The sequence below is a fragment of the Phascolarctos cinereus genome, unplaced genomic scaffold (assembly GCF_003287225.1).
Source record: "Phascolarctos cinereus isolate Bilbo 61053 unplaced genomic scaffold, phaCin_HiC Scaffold_4;HRSCAF=312, whole genome shotgun sequence".
Taxonomy (NCBI): Eukaryota; Metazoa; Chordata; class Mammalia; order Diprotodontia; family Phascolarctidae; genus Phascolarctos; species Phascolarctos cinereus.
In genome coordinates, this window is record NW_027555847.1 from 327,393,917 (window position 1) to 327,419,029 (window position 25,113).

At 37.5% G+C, this 25,113-nt stretch overlaps 1 protein-coding gene across 2 annotated transcripts in view; it reads left to right on the plus strand.

The window, feature by feature from the left end:
• ADAMTS6 (ADAM metallopeptidase with thrombospondin type 1 motif 6) overlaps window positions 1-25,113 on the plus strand; it is a 339,960-nt gene that overhangs the window by 241,476 nt on the left and 73,371 nt on the right. For both annotated transcript variants that reach the window (XM_021007265.2, XM_021007269.2), the window contains exons 13-15: window positions 2,734-2,879; window positions 5,261-5,324; window positions 22,628-22,730. In XM_021007265.2, coding sequence (XP_020862924.1) covers window positions 2,734-2,879; window positions 5,261-5,324; window positions 22,628-22,730 — 313 coding nt within the window. The remainder of the gene's footprint in view (window positions 1-2,733; window positions 2,880-5,260; window positions 5,325-22,627; window positions 22,731-25,113) is intronic.

Genomic DNA, 25,113 nt, shown 5'->3' on the forward strand with positions numbered 1-25,113 from the left:
TCTCTTTTCACGTTATCCTTTCACTTCAGAATTGGTCTACTAAAAATTCAGCCCCCTAGCCTAAACCATTTAAAAAGAGGGCTGTTTTCTTCTTCTTCTTTTTTTTTTTTAAGGCAATTGGGGTTAACTGACTTGGCCAGGGTCACACAGCTAGTAGGTGTCAAGTGTTTGGTTTGAGGCCTGATTTGAACTCAGGTCCTCCTGACTTCAGGGCCATTGCTGTATCCACTGCACCACCTAGTTTCCCTGTCTGTTTTCTTCTTGAAGCTCTTCTGGTATAAAGAGACTCATTCTTCCTTAGTAGATTGTTGGATCATTTTTTATCTTCACAGTCAGAAAGTTCTTCCTTATACTCAGTCAAAGTCTCACCTACTTTATTTTTAACTTTTCCTCTTGTATAATCATTTGGCATGCGTAGATTATATGTTTCGCATAATCTTCTTCAAAACCTTTCGTATATAGTACTTGAAGATAGGAATGGTCATCTCATCCTCTTCTTCTCTTGGCCAGCCCTACCTTACTAACTCACAGTTATCCTTGGTCAAGCTTATCTGCCATGCTTTTTGGTTATTGTTTATTTCTCAAGTATACCACCTTGTCTTTTTCCTTTTGACTTTCATTTTGGTTTTGTGGCACTAGGATAAATACTTGTGTTATTTTTCTTTTTAAAGTAAGATCTTAAAAATCTAAATAATCTGATGTCCTTGGATTTGCTGTTGGGGCAGGACCAGTAAGACATTACCTTTGTAGTAGCTTTTTGGTTTGCAAAGTGTGGTCTCAGAACCCTCTAGTGTCCCCATGATCCTTTTATGGGCTATACAAGATCAAAACTATTTTCATAATGATACTAAAACATCTTAAGTTCTTACATGGTAATTATTGATAGATATAACCCACATAAACAAAAGTTCTTGAAAATGGGTTCCCAAGAATTTTTAAGAGTGTAAAGGGGTCCTAAGACCAAAAAGTTTGAAAACTGCTACTTTAGCTGATGGATTTTTAGCAGGCAGTTTGGGGATGATGATGATGATGATGATGATACTTGGCATTTATATAATAAAGTGATTTAAATATAATATCTCATTTGAGTGTCACAATAGCCCAAGTGAGGTTGGTACTATGGTTTTATTTTATTTTTGACCAGACCTGTGATTTCATTAGTGTAGAGAGTTTAGGCAAAGAAATTCCCTCTACCAATGAAGATTCGCACCTGTTCTGTACTTTAGTTATCTGTGACACTGAAAGATTAATGGATTTGCACAGGGTCACATGGCCAGTGTTTGTTAGAGCTGAGAGTAGAACCCAGTGCTTCCTGATTTCAAGACTAATGGACTGCCTCTCACTGTATTATTAGCCCCATTTTACAGATGGGGAAACTGAGGTTCAGTGAAATATGAAGTTAAGTAGTTTGCCAGAGGTCATAGAGCTAGTAAGTGTATGTGGATGGGGTTGGGGTGGAGGAGGGTGGAGATGGGATTTGAACTCAGGCCTTCCATACTCTAAATTCAGCATTTTCTCTGTTATGCTAAATTATGCAAGCCTTTCTAAAAAACTGTCTGAAATGCAAGCTATCAGGAAGAGAGCAACAAGTTGATATTGCTAGTGAAATTTTAAAAAAATTATGGCAGGTTTCTTTCATCATTGTTAAAAAAGAAAGCAAAATCACACTATGTGAACATATGCGGGGGCATCTCTGGGTACTTAGGTACATGCTACACTATGGAATATTAGCTTTTTTGTGTGTAAATTTCCATTTTCATTTTTTATCATTGATGCAAATGTGCGGTGTCTTTCAGTGCTATTTCCAAGTGCTGGACAATTTAGAATAAGCCCCTAACAAAAGTCTGAAAAATTCCTGATTTTTTTTTAAGAAAGAAAGACATTCTTTCAGTTTATCATACTCTGCAAAATAAGATTTATCATGCTAGAGTTACAAGCTGATTATAATATGTCTATCCCTTGGTAAATTATGCATGGCTTTCTCCTTATGTGAAGTGTATGTGGTTTATTGCAGGGGGTAAAGCTGAAAATATTCCAGGACACATGTTCGTATAGGGTCTATACAGATGGCTAGTCAGTATATATAATGATTTTTTGTACCCAGTCCCCAGTGTCTTGGCATTACTTTTATTATGTCTGCACTATTCATGTAGATGAAATACCACAACAAATTCCTTTACCATTGTAGCCTCAACCAGACTTTCTTTTTTAAAGAAAAAGCAATTACCATCATAAAAATTCCTTACTGGGGAACTTTCCATGTTGCGTTATCATTCCATGAGTTTAATAATAATGTGTGTGTGTTTTTCTAAAAATCTTTTTAAAGAGACCTAAATGTCTAAAAAGATTTTGAGGTCTGCAGTTCCCTCTCTAATGAGGAACTCTAAAACTCAGGGTGAGAAGGAACCAGGCAAAAGCAGCTGAGTTAGGCCTTTTTAACCTCCTGGTGTGTACGTTCCAGATTTATAAATCAGGGTCTGGCTAAAGATAATCCACTAGTCACACACACACTCTAACCACTGTCTAAATAGGGCTAAAGAAAAGTGAAATGCCAGCCTGTTATCTTTTGGGAGAATGCTAATGCCTATAATTGGTCATTGTCTGACCCTTGTAAATATGTATATATGTAGATATAGATATATAGACATAGATATATAAATATATATGATATGTCTGTCCTGGTGGTTCTAGCTGCCTGGAAGCTAATTTTCTGTTTTCTGTGAAATCTTGCAGTGGTGTTATCAGGGAGAGTGTGTTCCTTTTGGCACTTGGCCCCAGAGCGTAGATGGGGGCTGGGGTCCCTGGTCAATATGGGGAGAGTGCAGCAGGACCTGCGGGGGAGGCGTCTCCTCATCCTTAAGACACTGTGACAGTCCAGCGTAAGTAGCTAAAGTAAGCCAGAGCCAACAAAAAGACACAGTTGGAAGTGATTCAAAGCTGTGGTTTCACATGTTATCTGTAAAAACGTTTCTCCAGTGAGCCAGCACATGTCTTCAGAGCAGTCGGTCGCTGCAGGAGAGCCGGAGAAAGAAAAAACTGTGCTAGACAGACATGCTTTTTTCCTTCCCTGCCCCTCCCCCATTTAAAAATTAAACATTTGATGCATGGTACCCTACTGTAGTAATCAAGGCCTTTTATCTTGGGATAGAATCAGATAAGATTTTCCACTCTCAGAAGTAACATGTGATTCATAGATATTCCCAAATCTGGCCCCAGCTCAGCACCATTATCCCCAGGAAAACCTGAGGTTTGGTTTTTGTGTGTGTGTGTGTGTGTTTTTTTTCACATGTCACATAAAATGATTACTGGTACATTAGTATTAAAAGAGCCAGTGAGAGCACCTCAAGGGTTGAAATGCCTTGATTCACATCACAAATCACAATGAAAAGAATACTGCCCATGTGTTAAAATAGTTTCCATTTCACATGCCCCCATTAATCATCTTCCTGAGCTGCCACTACCCTTCTCCCCAGGACTACTGGAGGTAGGTCAGCCTGCTCCTCTCCCACCCTGACTCTCTTTGGACTGAATTCCCTCTGGCCCAAGGCCAGGCCCTTCACTGTGCTTTACTAGCTGGGTTGCTTTTGTCTCCTACTAGTGAGAGTGGCAGGTGGACTTCTCTCTGCTTTACATTCCACCCCTCTCCCACAGAATAAATAGTTCCTCAACCTGATAATTAGATGCTCCCATTTTTAATTAACTTGCTCTATTCCTCTCCCTTCCTGTCCAGAGGTCAATCTGGAGATATCTCTTTTTTCTAGTTCATATTTACTTAGTGGTACAGAATCAAAAGGGTGCCTTATGATGCCCTCTGTACTGTTAATATTGTTGTTATTATTTTTATTATTAGCTGTGTATGGAGAAAGTTTTCCTTTTGTTCTACACAAGAAGACTTAATACTTCTTTCCATGGCTCCCCTCACCAAAAGGAAAGCTAGACCCCTTTTCTTGCCTCACTGACACCTAAGCTTACTTACTCTCTTACTACTCTTAAAATGGAATTATTTTACTTTTTAAAACCCCTCTGACTCTCCTTTCTCTGCTGCCTTGCTTGGATTTTTCTCTCTGTTTTCTGTGAGTTGGTAGTCCTTTGCTTAGCACAAACCCATGAGGCTAATGTCTTCTCTCCATTTTTCTTCCCTCCTTATAGCAAAGTCTCTATTCTCACCACCACCATGTAAACTGGTCTGGGCATCGAGGGCATTTATACACTTCCTAATTCTCATGCCAGTTGAGCCGTTTTCTTTCCTTGGTACTGGTATTCAATAACCAACTATCATTTTAATTGACCAGTGTAGACATGAGGGAGCCAAAATTATAAAACACATGCAAAATATACGACCCAAATGTGGCTGCCATAAAGAAACAGTCATTAGTAAAAGACATAAAATAAATATGAAAGAGATGATTTAGACTTTTTTTTTAAAAAAAGGAAATATACTATTTTCTTTCTAAAAATAGTCTGCCCATATAATGGCATATTACTTTTCCTAATGTTATTCTTCAAGATTTATCCAACTCCAAGATTCATGCCAACTAGGAAGTTAAGTATTGATAAATTTTCATTAAAGGATGTATAATTTAAGTGATCTTTAGAATCTAAAACCAGAAAATAAAATTAAGTAAAAGAATATGAAGTCACCTGACTTCCAAACAAAAATTTTAAGTCTTCTAGGTGATTCTTAAATTACGAATAATTAGAAATACAACATTCTAACATTTCCTACTTTGAACTGAAATGATTTCCTAAGATGCTTGTTAACAGCAGTAGCTCAGGTTATTGCAATCCCCATTCTTTTAGCCTAGAAAGAATATCAACTTTTTTTGTGTGTGGACCTTGCTAATAATATATTCTACCAAGTCCAATTTTGTGCTATAGGAAACTTGGATGACTTTGTATTATGCAGCTGTCTAAAAGTGAGTGATTTCCTTATTTGATGCTTAAGACCGAGCACCTAGTTGCAATGACAATTACAATGTATAAATTTCAGTGAATTTTCCTAAGCATGTTAAACATGACAATTAGGAGAAGACACAGTGTTAATCATAGTAATCTAATTTTATGCTCTACGTACAGAATTATTATCCTTACAAATTATCAATATTCTAAATAATTAAAATTTAATAAAAGAATGTTTAATATTTTAAAACAGCTTATAATATGTTCACAGAGTATCTGAATCTCTGTGTGTATATATACATATGTATATATATATATATATATATATCATACTCACATGTAAAACAAAATATTTTTTCAGACCTTCAGGAGGTGGAAAATATTGCCTTGGGGAAAGGAAACGGTATCGCTCCTGTAACACAGATGTAAGTAAAACTAAACTCCACTATGAAAAATTAGTCTACTTTCCCCTTAGAATTTATTATTTGGTGGTTTGACATTAATGTTAGTCTCCTTTGGCCTTTGTTTTTATTAAATCCAATTGTAAAAAGGAGATAGAAAATCTAAAATGTGGAGTGTTTAAAATACAATAAAGCCTCATTCATTTGGACCGTATTCATTTAGAATCAGAGGATGGAATAGACTAGTGACATGGAGATAGAAAATAGGGTTTGGATCTTCTGTGTACTTATATTGTAATATTTTTCCAACCCGGATTTTTTTAATCCAGAGGCTGCCTTCAGTTGGGGATACTTGGATTCATGTGCTAGGAGCCTTTGACACAGACTTTCTGTGTGATTCTGTACAAGTCCCATACCCTTTTAGTGCCCTCCCTGAGCAACTCAGTAAGATAATAAATTGCAGAATAGATAGCAGTTGGCATTGGTAGGAGGATTTTCTTCATTTGGAGATTCCTATAGCAATGAAAGAATAGATTTAATTTTTTTAAAAATCAGAATTTGGGTTAATTCAGGGTGTGACCTGAACCTTTGTATGAACAACAGGGGGGAAAAAAAGGATTTGCCACACAAATCAATATAACTTTAAGAAAACCCAAAATATTAAAATTTGAACTTAGAAAATGTACAGTTTAGAAGGTTGTATTTTAATCACAAAAGGACTCACCACAACATTCTTTTAAAGATTGACCTTCCCTGGTATGCTTAAAATAAAATAAATCCAATACTCCAAAAACTCATCTGTTAGCAAAAAGAGGTAGATCTGAAGTATAAACAGTTTTTCAAAGAGACTTTTAATTATTTAAAAGAACAGTTTTTCAAGTGATTTAAAGGCACATATTTCTATGTGACCAATTAGTGTGCTGAGTACTTCCTTATTCATTAAAATGGCACAAAATCGTTATGCATACTTGAAAATAATAGAACTATTTCCAAATGTTCCATAATTTTGATTATTTACTAATTTAGACTGGTCTTCTATTCTAGATAGTATAGGTTAGTGAGATTTTCCTGTGTATGAAGACACAGAATTACACATGTGTATACCTATATATGTATATATGTGAAAAAATTAAGAAATGCCTATAGAATTCTACAGAAGTAAAAGCATATTTCAGTGATTCCCAGTACTAGTTTTCTAACATTTCAGGATCTCCATTCATCTGAAGGGATGTTATGAAATTCTCAAAAACATGATCAATCACAATTTGTATCAAAACTGAACATAGGCCTTTCAACATTTTTTGGAGCATGTATTTATGAAGCCAGTGATGATAGGCATGATTCCAGAAAAGTTAGAATTCACTAACATACTTTAAAACAGAAATAATATAAATAATAAATATATAAATAAAAATATAAATGAATAAATAAACATGAATGAATATCAGCCCTGAAAAGTTCAACAAAACTGATCTTGTCATAGATACTTATGCACCAATGGGACACAATGAAAGTGGTGCTTTAGAGAGATTAATCTTGTTTGGGGAAAGGTGGTGAGATTAGAGACAGTGAAAAGAAATTAAGGGTCTCTTGCAATAATGCCATCATTATTCTACAAGTTAACTTCTCTTCTTTGGCCATTTCAGTTCAATTTCCCCCCTCTATCTGATAATCTCTCATCCTTAACATTTGTACCCAGTTGCATTATTTCTCTGAGACACCCTCAACCCTTGTATCCAGCTGTATTATCTCCCTGAGATATTCTATTCTTGTTCCATATTTGCAAGGTAGATTTCTATGCATTTTAAAATTACAAGAAGAAACGCTGGGAGTGAGAATTACCCAACAGGACCAGAGCAGCCATGAGATTTAGCAAAGCTCTAAGATTGGACTTGATGGGGGATAAGATATGTCTTTTCATGGCTGACTTTTGGGTATCTTACAAGTAAGGGCCTCCTGATTTTGACACGTATTTGTCCTTGAAAAATGATCAACTTCAAGAAGAATTTGCCAGATCTCAAACCAGTTCAAGAATTGCTGATCCTCTTCACCTCACCCCCACCTTCCATTGGTGGATCCCCTTAGAACTGCTCCTTGTGGGGAAATGGGATCTCTTTTGTTTCTTTCTTAGGTATGTGTTCTAGAATTGGCAGAGAAGTAAAGAGCAGCCTTCTCTACCCCCACAGGGCTGTAAACCAATGAGAAGAATAAATGAGAAATGAGTTTTCAAGGAAATTAAAAACAATATTATTATATCTAGAGTTCTGCATCCAGATCAGTATTCCATAAGGATTTCTTGTAATGGTGGAGAATGAAGAGTGAGTGGATGAAACTGATTAACATGGCAGGTCAACCTACTCCAGTTGGAGAATAGGCGTGGTTTAGAAATACGGATAAGCTATGTCTTTTAAGTCTGATTCTATAAATACTCCTGATCCTGTAAAAGGACCCCTTATTTGAGTACAGTATTTAATTTTATGCTTTGGGGATCAACAAATACACGGGCAGATAAATGGCTTCTTGGCTTATCAAAGGCAAAACTCATAAAGAAAGTACAAGGTTTAGAAAAACAGGATTTTTGAAGTAAGACTAAAGATTATTTAGCTAGCTTTTTATTATTTCGCTAGCAGCAAAAAAGATAGCTTTGGCAGTGATGGTCTTCAAATCAATCAACAAGCATCCCATGGTAGCTAAATGTAGCACTTCAAGATTTTACAGAGTGCTTTACAAATATTCTCTCATTTAATCCTCACCACCCCCCTGAGAAATAGGTGCTATTGTTACCCTCATTTTACAAATGAGAGAACTTAGGCAGAGACATATTAAGTGACTTGCCCAGGGTCACAAACCCACTTAGGCCTGACTCCAAATTCAGGAGCTCTAGTCACTACATAATCTATTATTAAGTGTCTACTATGTACTGACAGGAAGGAAATAATATTCCAATGAGGGGAGCTTATAGGTTAATTATATAGAGGATGCTTCTCAGTCTTTGCTGAAGAAAAAGGGGTAGCCATGTGGCACAGTGGATAGAACTCTTGGCCTGGAGTCAGGAGGACCTGTGTTCAAATGTGGCCTGAGACAACTTACTAGCCATGTGAACCTGGGGAAGTCACTTAACCCTGTTTGCCTCAGTTTCCTCATCAGTAAAATGAGCTGGAGAAGGAAGTGGAAAACTACTCCAGTATCTTTGCCATGAAAACCTCAAATGTGATCACAAAGAGTCCGATGTGACAACAATAAAATCTGAGCAAGATACTGCCATCCACTGAATTTAGAAAATGGAGAATTTTCCACACAGCATTATAGGTTTTGCAAAAAGCTTTTAAAATAGAACATACAGTTACCTCCTGGGGGAGTAGTTTAGGTGTGTACTTTAATTCTATGAGGAAACTCTCCTCTTTTTAAAAAAACATTCCTGATCTCACCACCCCTTCCACCCCACACCACACCCTCCCCTCCCAAATTTAACATTAAATATTACATTTGGTCTTGAATGCACTGGCCTTTTAAGACTGCATTTTTTGAGTCAGAAGAGTGCTGGTAAATGATGTCAACATCAAGCACAGAACTAGTCAATGAGTCAACAGCATTTATTAAGTCCCCATTATACACAGAGCACCATATTAGGTGCTAGGGGATAGGAAAGAACTAAGACACCAATCCCTGCCCTGAAGGAGTTTATAATTTAGTTGAGTTGACAGAATACCCAAGCTGTGGAAGCAACTAAAGAGCACATTTACAAGTATCAGCAGATGCAAATTAATTCTGTGCAAATTGAGTAAATAAGTCTTAGAATCATAGAATTTCAGAAATGAAAAGACCCTCAGAAGTGATCAAGGTCAACCTGTATCTGAGTAGTAACCTCCTCCCTCTCCCCTCTTCCACCTATTCCTGGCCAAGTAGGAGAGATGGGGAGCTCACTACTTACCCAAGCAGCCCATTCGACTTTGGGGCTTATCTAATGATTAGAAAGTCCCAAACATTCAGTTGATAGAAAAGTTAATAAAGTCAGGCAGGTCAATTGTGGACAACTTCTAGAAGTGAATTTTAAACTTTGGTTTGAAGACAGTGAAGAATGGATTAGCAGGAACATTTGGATAGGACACTTCAGTTGGAAGGAATAGCGAGACATGAGAAGGGGAATGGGCAAGTTTTATATGGAGAATGAAATGCAAATTGATTTTGATGGGGAAGAGGCCTGATAGTGGGGTATAATGAGGTAGTAGGCTGCTAAGACACAATGTGTTTCTCATTTAACTATCACTCCTAGTGCCTAATACTGTATCTTGAGTGTTGTGGTAGTCCAGAAAATAAAAGGAAATTTAGAAAAATGTTTTGCTATTCAGTTTGGCCTTTGTCACTTTATTCTTATCCCTGGAACCAGGAATGGTTAATCCAGGACCCATAGTAAAAATGTTGATTGCATTCATTTTATTAGCTTGGAAATTCCCTACAGTGAACTGAAAAAAATACCTCAGTAGATAAGTAATCCATCAGGAGAATTTGCTTTAAAATATAGATGAATACAAAGAAGATGTCTACCAATGATTTCCATTTTTATTTAATTACCCTAATCCTAGCAGCTTGCCTTGTACATAGTAGGTAATTGATGTTTATTGAATTGAAAGTGTGGACTACTCTGGTTTAAGAAATTTGGAAGGGCCTCTCTTCTCACCGCAAGTTTTGCATACTTTAAAGCTACACAAATCCTCTTTAATAGCCCTGTAAATAAGATCTGAGAGAAATCTTTCCAACGGGTGGTAATTAACTTGACAGCCAAGAGCTATCAGACTGTCCATTAGGCATTTCTGGGCCCAGTCATTTGTGATCCCAGAGCTTTTCATGAGAGTTAAATAGGGAGTAAATACAAAGGATAAATACAAATGGTCTTGGATTAATTTTCCAACCTATGCCCAGAACGAGCTAATATTAGATAGCTGAACAGTGTGTGTGCAAAGATTCTTTCTTGAGGGTCATGTGATGGGCAGCCCTCTGAAACTTTCGAGGCCCATTCTTTTCTTTCCCATGTGTGTCCTAAGTGTTCTATGGAGTATGAAATAGCCTGGAAAATGCTGCAGCTGTTCAAAGAAGTTTATTTCTGATAGTCTTAGGTTGTTAGTTCTTATTTCAGTTCCTTCCAAGATCTTGTAATCCATTTCCATCCATGCCGTTATTTCCACCTCAGTCAAAATTATCTTGGACCTCTTGATTCTGGGCTTAATTAGGAAAAGCAGGCTTTGCTGTGTGACGTCTTAGTATGCCAAATCATGACCTTATATAGGAGAAGTTGCCTAGGTGTGTGATCTCTCTAGTTGGGTGGGGAGGACCATGACACCACTGGTATAATGGGTAAAGAAGACAGCTTTGGCCCTGCCTTCAAGTATTAACTGGAAGAGGGCTCAAGGAGAGCCTACACATTACAATAACAATAGCTAACACTTACATAGGGCTTTAAAGTTTGCCCTGCCTTTCTGCTTGTTTTCCTGACTTCAGCATTCACTTTGAGAAGAATAAAAAGCCCTGAGAGAAAGAGTTTCTGGGTAATTAATGATCAATTTATTAATTGGGCTCGCTACTAACCAATAAATTGATGGTCAGTGGTTTCTCTCGGTAACCAAAGACAAAACCGTGGAGATAAGGGAAAAAAGGGTGCCCCTGACAGGTGAAAATCAACCCTGATTGGTGAATAATTAACGAGGGGGTAAACTTTTAAATGAGGAGGTGGGCTGAATGCCTTCAGCCCCTCTTGATGAGAATGTGGCTTGATCATGAGACTCAGCTGCCTCTATCAATCTGGACAAAGGAATCCATCTCTACCCAGACCACTATGGTTGATTTTCTCCTTCATGAGCTGGGTTACTCTAAACTCCAGTGGGGGCGGGGAGGTTGGTTCAAAGGCATACATAGATCTAATACTTTAGGGCTGGAATGTACCTAGATTAGATGCTGTTTAAATTCTAAACAGAAGTAAGGTCTTCTTGTTTGAATGGGTCCTGACCCAGATCAAGGACACTTTCCAGGAGAATTTGGACAATCTCATCTATCAGCAGTGTCCTTCAGAGACTGACTGCCTGGTCAAAGGGGCTCGCCCCTGAATGAGGAAATAAAAAAAGAAAAGCCTGGACCCCGATTTAATAATTGGTTATTGATATAATAAAAAAAATCACTTCTCTTAACTTGATAATAATTTATTAAGCACTTCCCCCACATTAGAATATAAACTCAAAGGATTATAGACTTAGAGCTGGAAGAAATCCATGTGCCTAGGACAATGCCTTGAATGTGGTAAAAATAAGAATTTAATAAGAAGGTAAGATACACATAAAATGCTGTGTCAAGTTCTAGGAAGAAAAGAGCCCTTCTGCCTAAGGGGATAAGGAAAGGCTTTTTGGCTGAGATGACATTTGGGCAGGGCCTTGGAGGATGGGGAAGATTTTGGAAGGTGTCAGTTGATGGGAGAAAAGGAAAGAGGAGAGTTCATTGCAGACATGGGCCAGAGCCACAGCATAAGCGTTCTTTTATAGGTCTTCTGGAGAGTGCCCAACTTCCTAGTCTCCTTTAAATGCGTAGAATACAGGTTCACTTGAAGTGATACATGTATCTTAATTTATCATGATATCCCCTGCAGCTTTCACATTGCATTCTTTAGTTCTTTGTCCTGTTAAATCCTAAATATTTGGGGGATTATGAATCTTAGAGTTGGAAGAGACTTTCCCTGTCATATAGTTCCATCTCCCACTCAGTTGAGGAATCCTTGCCACAGCAGGCTTAATTGTGGGTCGTGGAAATTCTCCTTAAATGTGGAACAAGAGGGGCATCTCTCTGCTTCAGGAGATAGTCTATTCCATTTGAGGACAGCTCTTGTTAAAATGTTCTTCCTTATACTGAGTAGAAATCGAATTTCTTATAGTTTCTACCCATTAGTCCTGACTTTGCCTTGTGGGGCCAAACAACCGAATCTAAATCCTGCTCCACAGGGCAGTCCTACAAGTCTTTGAGGGTAGCTATTCAGTGATAACATTAGTAAAAATAGCTAGCATTTTTTTTTATTGCTTTAAGATTTTCTAAGCTCTTGGTACCTGTTATCTCAGTGAGTTTAGATATTATTATGTTAATTTTACAAGTTAGAAAACTGAGGCCAGAGTTAAGTCACTAGCTTTCCATCATACCTCTAGCCAGTAAGTGTCTAAAGTAGGATTTAAACTCAGGTCTTCTTCCCTCCAAGGCCAAACTATTTGTATCCCTCCTCCTTGAGGGCAGGATTACTGATCTAGAGGTGACCAGAATTCCAGCTGAGCTATTTAAAATCCCTAAAAAATGGTGCTGTTTAAAGTTCTGCACTCATTACAAACTAGCAAATTTGGAAAACACAGTAGTGGACACTGGATTGGAAAAGATCAGTTTATGTCCCAATCCTAAAACATGTTCAATTATTGAACAATTGCACTCGTTTTACATGACAGCAAAGTTATGCTTAAAATTCTGCAAGCTAGTATTCAGCAGTGTGTGAACCGAAAATCACCAGAACAACAGGTTGGTTTTTGAAGAGGCAGAGGAACTAGAGACCAAATTGCCAATATTCTCTGGATTATGGAGAAAGCAAGAAAGTTACAGGAAAAAATCCACTTCTGCTTCATTGATTGCACTAAAGCCTTTGACTGTATGTATCACAACAAAATGTGGCACGTCCTCAAAGCGATGGGAGTACCAGATCATCCTACTTGTCTCCTGAGGAGCTTGCATGCTGGGCAAGAAGCAATAGGACATGGAATAAATGTTGGTTTAAGATTGGAAAATGAATATGACAGGACCATATATTGTTACCTTACTTATTTAACTTATATGCAGAGTATGTCATGCAAAATGCCAGGTTGGATGAATCAAAACCCAGAATTAAAGTTCCTGGCAGGAATATCAACAATCTCAGATATGCAGATGATTAGCACTCTGACCACAGAAAGTGAAGAAGAATTAAGAAGCCTCTTGATTGAGGGTAGAAGGGGAGGATGTGAAAGAGAAGAGTATCAAAGCTGGCTTGAAACTTAACATTAAAAAAAGAAACAAACAACCTAAGATCTTGGCAACTGCTCTCATCACTTCCTGGCAAATAGAGGGAGAAGAAAAAGAAGCAATATCAGATTTTATATTCTTGGCTCAAAGATCACTACAGATGGTGACTGAAGCCATGAAATTAAAAGATGCTTGCTTCTTGGAAGGAAAGCTGTGGCAAATCTGGACAGCATACTAAAAAGCAGAGATATCCTTTTTCCAACAAAGATCCATGGAATCAAAGCTATGGTTCTTCCAGTAATAATGTATGACTGTGAGAGTAGGATTATAAGGAAAGCTGAGTACTGCAGACTTGATGCTTTCAATTGTGGTGCTGGAGAAGGCTTTTGAGAGTCCCTTGGACAGCAAGGAGATCAAATCAGTCAATACTCGAAATTAATTCAGGCTATTCAGCTGTTGTTTCCAGAATCTATCTCATAAAGCCAAATTGTAGTATTAGGGCTTCCATCCACTGACATAACTTGTAAGTGATATTTTTATTCTTTTCCTCTGACAGCAAGCATTCCTCCTTTACAAACTAGTTCCTTTTTTTCATGTAAATTACCAAGGAGGGGTAAGCCACTTTCATAACTTAGAATGAATTATTGTAATCAGATCAGCACCTAACTTGAATCACACAGAGACTGGGCATTTAGATTGGACCTAGAAAATCAGTGATAGCCTTTTGGAATAAGGGCAGGTAGGTCTGAGTGGAGGGGGAAGACTTTGGACAACCTGAGGGTACTAGGTGTCAATCCAAATCAATTCAACAAGCATTTAATTCAACAAGCTACAAGGCACTGGAGATTCAAAGGCAAAAAGGAGATGAATAATGGTTCCTGCTTTAAATGAGCTGACTTTGTGCTGAAGTGAGAGATGTTGGACAGGGGTCTCAGGAAGGAAGACAGGACAGTAAAAGTACAGGTGACTGTAATTTTGACTTACTCTTGCTAGTGAACTTTGAATATGACTGCTGAAGGTTTCGCATTGTCTAAATTAAGTTACCTGGACTAGTTTGGAACACTATAAAACTCAACTTTCATTCAAATCTTTTTCCCCAGTCTGCCCCAGACTCTCCAGTTTAATCTCATATCACTTTCCTGATGGCAAGGAGAGGAAAAGAGATATGTGAATACGTTCCTCTCATCCACTATTACAATTCTCCCCCCGCCCCAGTTGCCTATTCTTGACTTTTAGAAGTCCTGTGCCAGAACCCAGGGCTAGTAATTCAGCCCAGTGTTTTTTTCATTGCCCTAGTCTACATCTTTCTGTAGAACAACTTACTGGAAATTCAACTGTGACATTTGTTGTAGGTGGAATTTTAGAGTTAATAGTACCTTTTACCCCTAGATAAATTCTCTTCTGGTTTACCTGTCAGTAAAGGCAGTTAGTCAACAATCATTTGTTAAGTGTCAAGCACTGGCGATATAGAGAAAGGCAAAAGATAGTCCCTGATCTCAAGGTGCTCGTGGTCTAATGGGAGAGAAAACATGCAAATACACAAACAAAATATATACAGGACAAACTAGAGATAACCAACAGGTGGAAGGCATTAGCATTCAAATCAGGGGAAAGGGAATAAGTATTTATTAAGCACCTACTATGTATCAGGAACTGTGCTAAGCAATTTACAAATATTATGTCATCTGATCCTCACAACAACTCTGGGAGGTAGATGGTATTATGATCCCCATTTTTCAGTTGAGGAAATTGAGGCAGATGGAAGTGACTTGTCTAGGATCACACAACTAGTAAACTTCTGAGGTTAGATTTGATCTCAGGTCTCCTTATTAGAGAAGCCTGGTGCTTTATCTGTGAAGCCATCTAGCTGTCTTGAAAAAAGCATGTAAAAAGCATAAAAATTAGGGAATGGGGAAGTACTTCCAAAAATTTAAGACAGTTCAAAGTAATAGAATAGTCAAATGCTGACATTGGGGTGGTATGAAAATGAACCCATACAGATGTAAGCCACCGAAATTTCAAAAGTGGTTATCATGGAATTCCATGATGTTTATTTTTATTTCTGTGCAACGAGTGTTTGTGGATAAGCTGTAAAAGAAGCAAAAGATGCTGAGATTTGCAGCTTTGAGGATTTATGAGAGACCTTATTGCTGGTCAGTTTTTAGAGGGAGAGGCATGTTTGATTAATGTAGGTATTAAGAGGCTGCAAACCTGTCAGAGTTTATATGAAAAATTTGTTGCTTATGCCCACTGTTTTCTGTGAGGGTTTCTGCATAGTGTCAGCATTCATTATCCTTAAGTGATTTTAAAAAGCATTACTCCTCAAAGTCACTACTATTCATAAACAAAACAAAAAATGCCTTTTGCTTAAGTTTTCCTTAAGAGATGAGCTAATACTCCTGCCTTTTCCTTTGAGCACTTTCATTCTTTGGAACCAGCATAGACAGCTCCTACTAAGCTTCTTTGTCATCAAAGAGACTCAGAAGTGAACCTGTGTGTGAAACAATATGACTTTCTAACTGAGAAGGCATCTGCTAATGGAAATTTTGAGCTGTGGAGAATGGAGCATTAGCTAATGGATTCTGGAAACAAAAGGGTGATAGAGAGAGTACAGAAATGATCAGAAGTCTTTTATTTATGTTGTTCAGTTGAATTTATTGACTGAAACAGGAATAACTAAGTTTAAAGAGTTTTGAGCTGCAAAATGCCACCAAACAAATGGTTCTAATGTGAAAGATTTCTAAACAGTAGGAAAAATGTAACCAACCACCCAGTGAAAGAGACTATTGCAAGAATTTTCAGGGACCTTGTTAGTCACTGCATAAATAAGCTGGAACAGGTTATAGACAGGTACATGGCAGTTTATTTATTCCCTCAAGAGTGTGACATATATTTGGGTAAGTTCAGGTAGGTTATGTAAGTAGGCTTACAAAAAGGACAAGGTATAGTTTTAGTGAAAGAAGAAGATGCTTAAATTATTACAAAAGAAAAAAAAGTATTCTTTAGTATAGCCATTTTTACTGGACTGATGGATGTAGTATCTTCTTTGTCAGTTAATCAACATTTGTTAAGCTCCTACTATGTGCCTTATTAGGCAGAATAAAGAGAAGTGGTTTAGTTTTTGAGAAATATTCTAAATCCCATGATCTTTCTTTTATAACTGTAAAGTGTTTGGGGGAAGGGAAGTACTGAAGGAGATATTTAGTACATAATAACAGATATAGCACACAATGCAATCAGTTATGTTCTCCCAAAAAGTCTGCTTTCAACAGGATATTCTATCTCTATTGCCAAAGTGAATATGAAGTGCCTTGATTAATTTGCACCTTTGGCAGGTTGAAGCAGGCAAGTGCTGTAGTGGAAAGGGCCCTGGGCTTGGAGTTTGAAGACTTGGGTTCAAGTTTTTGTTCTGACACCTTCAAATTATGCATCTTGGGCAAGTTACAACCTCTCAGTCTCATTTTCCACATGTCTCAAATGTAAAGCATTTACCTGTGAAGCAATGGGCTTCTACCTCTGGTCCCAGGGCAGAGGGATTATTCAAAATCCCTAAATCCTCAAGGCTAGGTGAGTCCTAAGGGTTACTACTTTCTTTACTCAATTACTCTACAATTTATATGATGCCAGCAAAGCAGCATTCCTTCCTAGCTCTTGAGAAGCAGCTTTTTACACTTAGATTTGTACCAGGATCAGAGATTTTAGAGCTGGTACCTTAAAGTTCACCTAGTCCAACCCTCTCTCTTTCCTAGTTCTTACAGATGGGAAAACTGAGATTCAGAAAGTTAAGTGTCACAGAAAGCCCCAGGTCACATATAGGAAATGGCAGAGGTAGGATTTGAAAGCAGTCTCCCTTCTCCAAATTCAGCCCCCTCTATCACATTATACTGCTTGCTGTCCATTTCACTGTCCGCAGCCTGGGTCTTGTTCCCTTACTCTCTCTCCCTCGCCCCATTTATTTTTGTAGACTAGGACAGAAATAGATTTTAAAGACTTTAAAAGAAACAATTAAGGGAAGGAGCTACCACAAAATACACAAAATTTATAGATAGTTACTGAAATACCAAGTACAAAGCCCTAGGAATCGTACCCAAAGATCCTTTCCCATCTGACCTATAAATGTCAGATACAAGCTTAGACAGCTAAAAAAATCTGTTCATTTTAGAATCTAGGAGTCTAGGTTACTTCCATCCTATCTCTATCCCCAGATTTCTTGAACCTTAGCTGGCTACCATTCTTCCCCCCCTCTCTAGTTTGGATATTTTTGTTTTGTTTGTTTGTTTTAGGGATGATCTTGCAATAGCTATGACTTTGTCCAATTAACCAAGTTCTTTCTCTTCCTTCAGAATGGTGACTACATCATTGAGCATTCTTCCCCAAGCTGCAGAAATATTTGTAGGGCAGTGTGTTATAGTAGAAAGAGTGCCAGATTTGGATTGATGGGTCAGGGTTCAAACTCCAATTCTGCCTGTTACTACCTGTGTGACTGTGGACAAATCACTTAGCTTCTCTGGGTTTCAATTTCCTCATTCATAAAAGGAAGGGGGAGTTAGACCAGCTGAACCATATCTAAAAATAAGCTTTCATATCAATAATACATATATTTTAAGTCTATCCATCATCTATAGTATTAGAATTTCTTTTCTTTCCCTTCCCTTCCATCCCCAATCACAAATGCCTAATAACAATAATCATTTCTTCATTCTATTCACAAAACTCAGAGTATATGGATGGATAGATGGATGGATGGATGGATGGATGGATGGATGGATGGATGGATGGATGAATGAAAAAAATTTAAGCACCTACAATGTTCAAAACACTGTGCTAACCATTTGGGAATACAAACAGAAAATATCAAGACAATCTCTGCTGTAAACATACATATATGTGTGTATATATATATAGATAGATATTGTCTACCTAGAGCGTAAGTTTCTTGAAAGCAGAGATTATAATGTAGATGTAATAGTAATGCTACCACTGGGATAGCTGGAATAAAATGTCCGATTTTTAAGCTGAAAAATATCTCTATTTAAGTATTTTGGTATATACATAATTTCATGTTTAATATTCTGAAGAGAAAATATCTTTGGAATCATTTTTCCCTCACAGAGTCCTTATTCAGATGTCATACAACACCAAGATTCTGTGTCACACAAGTTGGGAAACATTAATCAAAGTCTGAACACCCCCCTTCAACCACAGACCTAGAGAAATGAAATCTCTTACCAAGGAGATAGAGCTGAATTGGTGGTCCAGATGGGGCTGAACATAGGTGTATCTTCTAATTCAGAGGTTCTTACTCTTTTTTATGTCACAGACCCTTTGAGGAGTCTGGTGAAGGCCATAGATTTCTGCCCAGAATAATGTTTTTAAATGCATAAAATAAAACGCATAGGATTGCTAAGTAAATTATAGTCATCAAAATATTTATTTTTAAAAAACACAAATTCACAGGCCTTAGGTTAAGAAACTGTCTTAAAAGTATTTGTATTTTAACAGAGAATAGAACCTTAAGACAAAGGAATGGATTTGTTGTGTTGGAATTCAAGACACTAGTAAAATAGTGAAGAAGGTATTTTTGCACTTAATGCCGTGCGGGTAGTTGTCAACTCTGCGTATTTGTTAGACTTACCCTCTATATGATTATTATAGAAAAAGAATAGATACCTGAAAAATGGTGCCTGTACTTTTTGGTACAAAATGGTATCTAAGTGGTCCGCTTATTAGAAATATCCTTTATTTAGTATTACTGCTATAGACACTTAAAAATCGTAATCTGCACATTGGAAAAACCCTCAGGGTCATCTCATCCAAGGTTTACCAGAATAAGAGCCTGCTTTCCTGAATCACCAACAAGTAAATGGGCAACAAGTCTTTCTGCAGGAAGAAACTTAGATTATTAATTTCATCTCGTTGTTTTAGACTGTCCAAATCTTTTTTAATCTGTAATATGCACCCAGTGAAAGTAGACTTCCCTCCTTTTCAGTGTATGTTCCTCCTAAAAGGTAATATAATTCTTTCTCATGTGTGATCAGGGTCAGTGTATTGCTTCTTTTCTAGGTCTCTAATATTACAGTCTAAGATTGCATTAGCTTTTTTGGTTACCACTTCACACTATTGACTCATCTTGAATTTGTGGTTCATTAAGACCCCTAGGTTCTTTTTAGATGAACTATTAGACCTATCTTTCTTACAGATTTTTCTAGAATTTTAGAATCGTACTTTACATTTATTGCTATTAAATTTCATCTTAAATCTAGACTGTCAAGATAATTTTTGATCCTCTTTTTCTACAATCTCAATAAACATTTATTAAACACCTTCTATGTGGTAGCACTGTGCTAAGTACTGTGTATACAAAAAAGAGGGAAAAGACAGTCCCCCCCCCACAGAGTTTACAGTCTAATTAGGTAGACCACATGCAAACAAATATATACAAATTAAGCTATATACAGGATAAATAGGGAACAATTAAAAGAAGGAAGTCCCTAGAATGAAGAGGGGTTGGGAAAGGCTTCCTGTAGAAGATGAGATTTTAGTTGAGACTTTTTAAAAATGTCCTTTTAAAACACATGATAAAAAGCTTTATTTTCAGTCTATTAACCAATCCTATATTACTTAATAAATCTCATCTCCCTCTGCCCCAATCATAATGGTATCCCATTTTCTATGTGTTATTTAGTCAATTAGTTGTGTCTGACTCTTCGTGATTTTCTTGGCAGAGATATTGGAGTGGTTTGTCATTTCCTTCTCCAGCTCATTTTACAGATGAGGAAACTGAGGCAAACAGAGTTTAGTGACTTGCCCAGGGTTACCTAGCTAGTGAGTGTTGAAGGCCACATTTGAAGTCAGGTCCTCCTAACTCTAGCTGGCATTCTATCCACTGTGTCTTTTTAATATGATAAAATTGGTAGTTCCAACCCACAAAAACAAAAGCTTTTGGAGATCCTCAATAATTTTTCAGTGTGTCAGAGGGTCCTGAGACCAAAAACTTTGAGAAATCTATTTCCATTCCTTCACTATACCTTCCTACCTTCATGCCTTTGGGATCTTTTTGAAAAGCCTTTCCCTGTTTTTTAATTCAGTTTTTATGATTCTTTTAGCACTCAGTTCAAGACTTGCTTCCTCTAAGTTTGCCTGCCCTGAGCCACCTTATCCCAATCTTCCCTCTGACTTGCTTTCTCCTGGTACCTTTGCACAATTCTATACTTTGCATATGTTACCTTGGGATTTTCTCTAGTTCCTTCATCCGTTTTTGTTGTACATCTTGTTGTTCCAAGTCGGACAATAACTGGAGTGCTGGCTTAATGCCTATTGAATGAGTTTTAAATGAAGTTGTTGAAAACTTGTGACCAAAAGGACATGGTAAACTACAAATGAATTGCATTTCCAAGAGCATCAGGTAGGTATCTCAAAAAAAATCCTGTTAAACGGAAAGATTATCAAAAGCTGCAATATATCCTAAAAGTACGTAAATGAGAAACATTACTTGATGCCACAGTGTAGTAGGTTATGGAGCAAAAGGGCCTAGGAAGCACATCTTTCCAACATGATGTACCATGTCATCTGGGGAGCATGCCTATTTTTGTTTCTTGTTAATTAGAAGTGAGAAGAGCAATTTGACAAGTAGAATTATTGGCACTGTGACTGAGTCTTTTAGTATTCCTAAAAGTATTCTAAAGTTTAGGGTTCCCAAAAGAGGCTAGAATGTATGCCACTGTTTTCAAATCCTAAAACTTTAGTCTTGATATGGTAGGAATCTAAACTACTAAATGTAGAGTTTTATAATGTTGATGCAACTATTTCCATGTGGTGATATATAATTTAAAAAAATATATTTTTTAATCCATCTTAGGAAACATCACAAAAAAGCATATAGAAATTGAGAAGAGAGATAGGTGGGTTGTAAAATTGCTTTTATAATGAGTTGTGGAGCTAGCAGTAATGTATTCTGCATCTATTTGCAATTAGAAATTTTGGTCTGATGACATGTTTCATTCATGTTTGAGGGAAATGTTTTCTTAATCAGCATTTCAAAAGCTTGTTAAGTTCATGTTTTAAGTAGCTGTAGAACTAGACAAGATAAATCAAATTAGGCCAGATGATTCAAACACTGCAAGATGTTACACTTTGAACTCTTTGAATTGGAAGGGCATTTGGGGAATCATAGGGATCATAGATTCAGAGATTGAAGGAGCTTGAGAGGTCATCATTTGAGAGGTCAAACATATGGCAACCTGTACCTCCCTGAGCCTGATTAAAATGTAATTGGAAATATTTAATGAAATAAATTAAAAATACAATAAAACATAGATGTTAATATGTGGTTTTCTAAGTCAGTAGATAGCTGTTGGGATCCTTATGTACAATTTAGTGGCCACCATTTCTACTTGAGTTTGACACCAGTGGTCTTGTCCAATCTTCTTATTTCACAAAGATGGGTATTGAGGCCTAGATGAGTTTAATCTCTTGCCCAAGATTATGGAATGGTAAAGTGAGGATTTGGACCCAGGTTCTCAGACTCCAGATGCAGCCTTGTTACAGTACCTGTGTTGTTTGGAATTGAGATCTGGCTGGATTGGCAGTGCTTTTTATTTTTTATTATATCACATAGAAGAATAATATCCAGAAACAACCCTTGTCTTTCCCCTTTTATATACTGAGCTCACACACATTTGAGACATATTCATTATTTTTATTCTTGATGATGTTAATAAGCTTAATGTAAATCTCAGTGCCCCTAAATTCCTTGAATTTGAAGGTGTTTAAACTTTAGGCCAAATATTTCGCCCAGTGTCATTCCCAGCCCTAAAATATGGTCTTTGTCATGGTTAGACAGTAAACAGCTACAGTAGTAGTTCTCCAAATCACAATTAATAGTGCTGTATGTCAGGTTGCAAACCTGCCTCTTGATCCCTTAAATACCTCACTGAGAACAGCTGTAGCAGCTGCACCTAGAGCTGTGTGACTAAAAAAAGACTTTGTGTTTAACTTCTTCAGCTAGTTTTTACATGTGTTTATAAGGAGGTACCTGATGGATTGATTGCAAAGTGAATTGTGACCTGTGTCTAAGTGTCAGGTTGTACGGAAACTGTTGTAACACTTAACTTTGTTTAAAATTACTTCAGTAATTTTATACCAGCTTAAGACTGAAAAACAGGGAGGCTTCAGTCTGAATACTGATTGCAAAACAATAGAGTTGAGGCTCAATGCGAAGTTGTGAGCTAAAGCAGTGGCAATTAAGACCATCAAGTTGTTAACCCATTTCTCAGCAACTGTGCATTTATGATTTTTTTCTTGTTCCATTTTAGCCATGCCCTTCGGGGGCCCGAGATTTTCGAGAAAAGCAGTGTGCAGATTTTGACAATATGCCTTTCCGGGGAAAATATTATAACTGGAAGCCCTACACTGGAGGTAATGTATAAGTAATGGAGACTCCAACATGCTTGAGATCTTTGCTGCCATTCAGGTACTAGTAGAGAGAATCATGTTCTCAAGGCCCAGGATATAAGTGTTGGTTGGAAAGTGATTCTTGTGGGGACATTTCTGCCTTTATGAAGGTTCCTAGGTTAGTGCAGCTGATGAAAATCGTAAAGTAATCTAGTACTTCTGTTTCATGAGTACAAAATCCCTTAAAGTGGATTCCGTGTTTACACAAAATAGTGTCATATTTATGGGTCTTGTCTGAGGCTACTCTGAGGTATTGTCTTAACACAGACTTTGGAAGGTCCTGAATATCAAAAGTCTTGATACAAGGAAATATAGAGCTCACAACAAGACAGCAAGACAGCTTTATTAAGTGAAGGCACCCACAAGATTAAGGGCAGTCAGGGAAGATTGTAGAAACTGGTCAGATTCCTCTTAATAGAATTGTTCCTCCCATGGGGGCATTGAAGGGAATGGGACACCCTATATGTACATTTAAACCACTAAAGTCTGATGGATTTTTATAGAGTTCTTATCTGAGTCTAGCCAGACGAGACACTGGGGGAAGAGAGTGAGGAGCCTGGATCTCAGGGACTGGTATTGATTGATGCTAGTAGAGAGAGGAAAGAGTCCTAGGGAATAGTTGGCTAATTAATATTCAGACTTTTCACAGGTGGGAAAAGGGGCTTTAGACCATTACTACTGGGTTTAGTCTGACAGTGTGACAGCTTCCCTGTTGGAACTTTTAAAGTTTCCTTTTGGGACTTCTCAGTTTAGTAGGTAGAGGTCATTACAGGTATACCTTGCCTTTCTAAAGCATTTATAATCATTGCATTGTCTGGCACCATCAGTCTGAAATAAGCTTCAGTTGTCTTAGGAAAAGTTGATGCACCATCTTAGATGAAGTCTAACTATCAGGGGATTGTGATTTAAGATAGATAGATAGACAGACAGACAGACAGATAGATAGATAGATAGATAAGTGCCCATTAGCTGGGACATAAATTCTGAGTTATCACCAATTAATTAATTTGACTGGATATCAGGAGCAACCTTAAAAACTTTCTTGGCTTCTGAGATTTCAAATGCAGATTCGGGTGGGATTTTTTCTTCTGGATCAGTTTATCAGGAACTTTGTTCAGCTGCCTGGAAGAAAGCTAAGACTGCTGGTCATTGGTTCAGGAAAAAAAAAGTTTATCATTTTCCAGCCAGTCCTCTTGATCACTTACTGATAAGTGAATCATTGAAAACCATAGCTAATGCCCAAACTTTCCTTTTCCTACTCATGGAGTCTTTATCAGAAATTGTTATCAGTTAGCAAAAATAACTGATTTGGGTTTCTCCTGTTATTACTTTACCTGTCTACCTTTTAATGAAGGTGAGGAAATGAAAGCATCAAGGTAAAGATAAAATATGGGTGTCAGGAAGTAGGAAGAAAAGTAAGCAGCCTAGATAATTCACAAATCAAATCATTAGTCTTTGCATAATTGCATTTTTGGTATAATTTTTAAGTTGTTGCTGTTGTTGTTCAGACATGTCCGACTCTTTGTGACCCCCTGGACCATACTGTCCAGGGAGTTTTCTTGGCAAAGATAGTGAAGTGGTTTGCCATTTCCTTCTCCAGTAGATTAAGGCAAACAGGTTGAGTGACTCTTGCCCAGGGTCACATAGCTAGTAGGTGTCTGAGGGCAGATTTGAACTCATATCTTCCTGACTCCAGGTCCTTCTCTCTCCACTGTACCACCTAGCTGCCACTTGACTAAAGGTCATTTTGTGTATTTAACCTACATTTATTTTTTTTTATTTTTAATTTTTAGGCACTTGGGGTTAAGTGATTTGCCCAGGGTCACACAGCTAGCAAGTGTCAAGTATCTGAGTCCGGATTTGAACTCAGGTCCTCCTAACTTCAGGGCTGGTGCTCTACCCACTGCGCCACCTAGCTGCCCCCTTAACCTACATTTCTAGGGAGTGTAACCTGAAGCTGCTAGTTAGTCACTTGACCCTTAAAGAATAAGCTTTAACAGCTAGGTTGTGCAGTGGATGGAACACTGGTCCTACCTAGAGTTAGGAAGACCTGAGTTCAAATCCAGCCTCAGACCCTTCCCAGCTGTCTGTTAACCTCTGTCTGCTTGTTTCCTCTGTTGTAAAATGAGTATAATACCAGAGCCTACCTCACGAGATTGTTGTGAAGCTCAAATGAGATATTATTTGTCAAAGGCACTTGACATTGTCTGGCACATAGTAGGCACTGTATAAATCCGTATTTCCTTTCTTCCTTGTAGCACATCTTTGCTGTGAGTTTGGGCAAACATTCAGCATTAGTAATGATAATAATAATTGACATTTATGTAGCACTTTAGGGTTTGCAAAG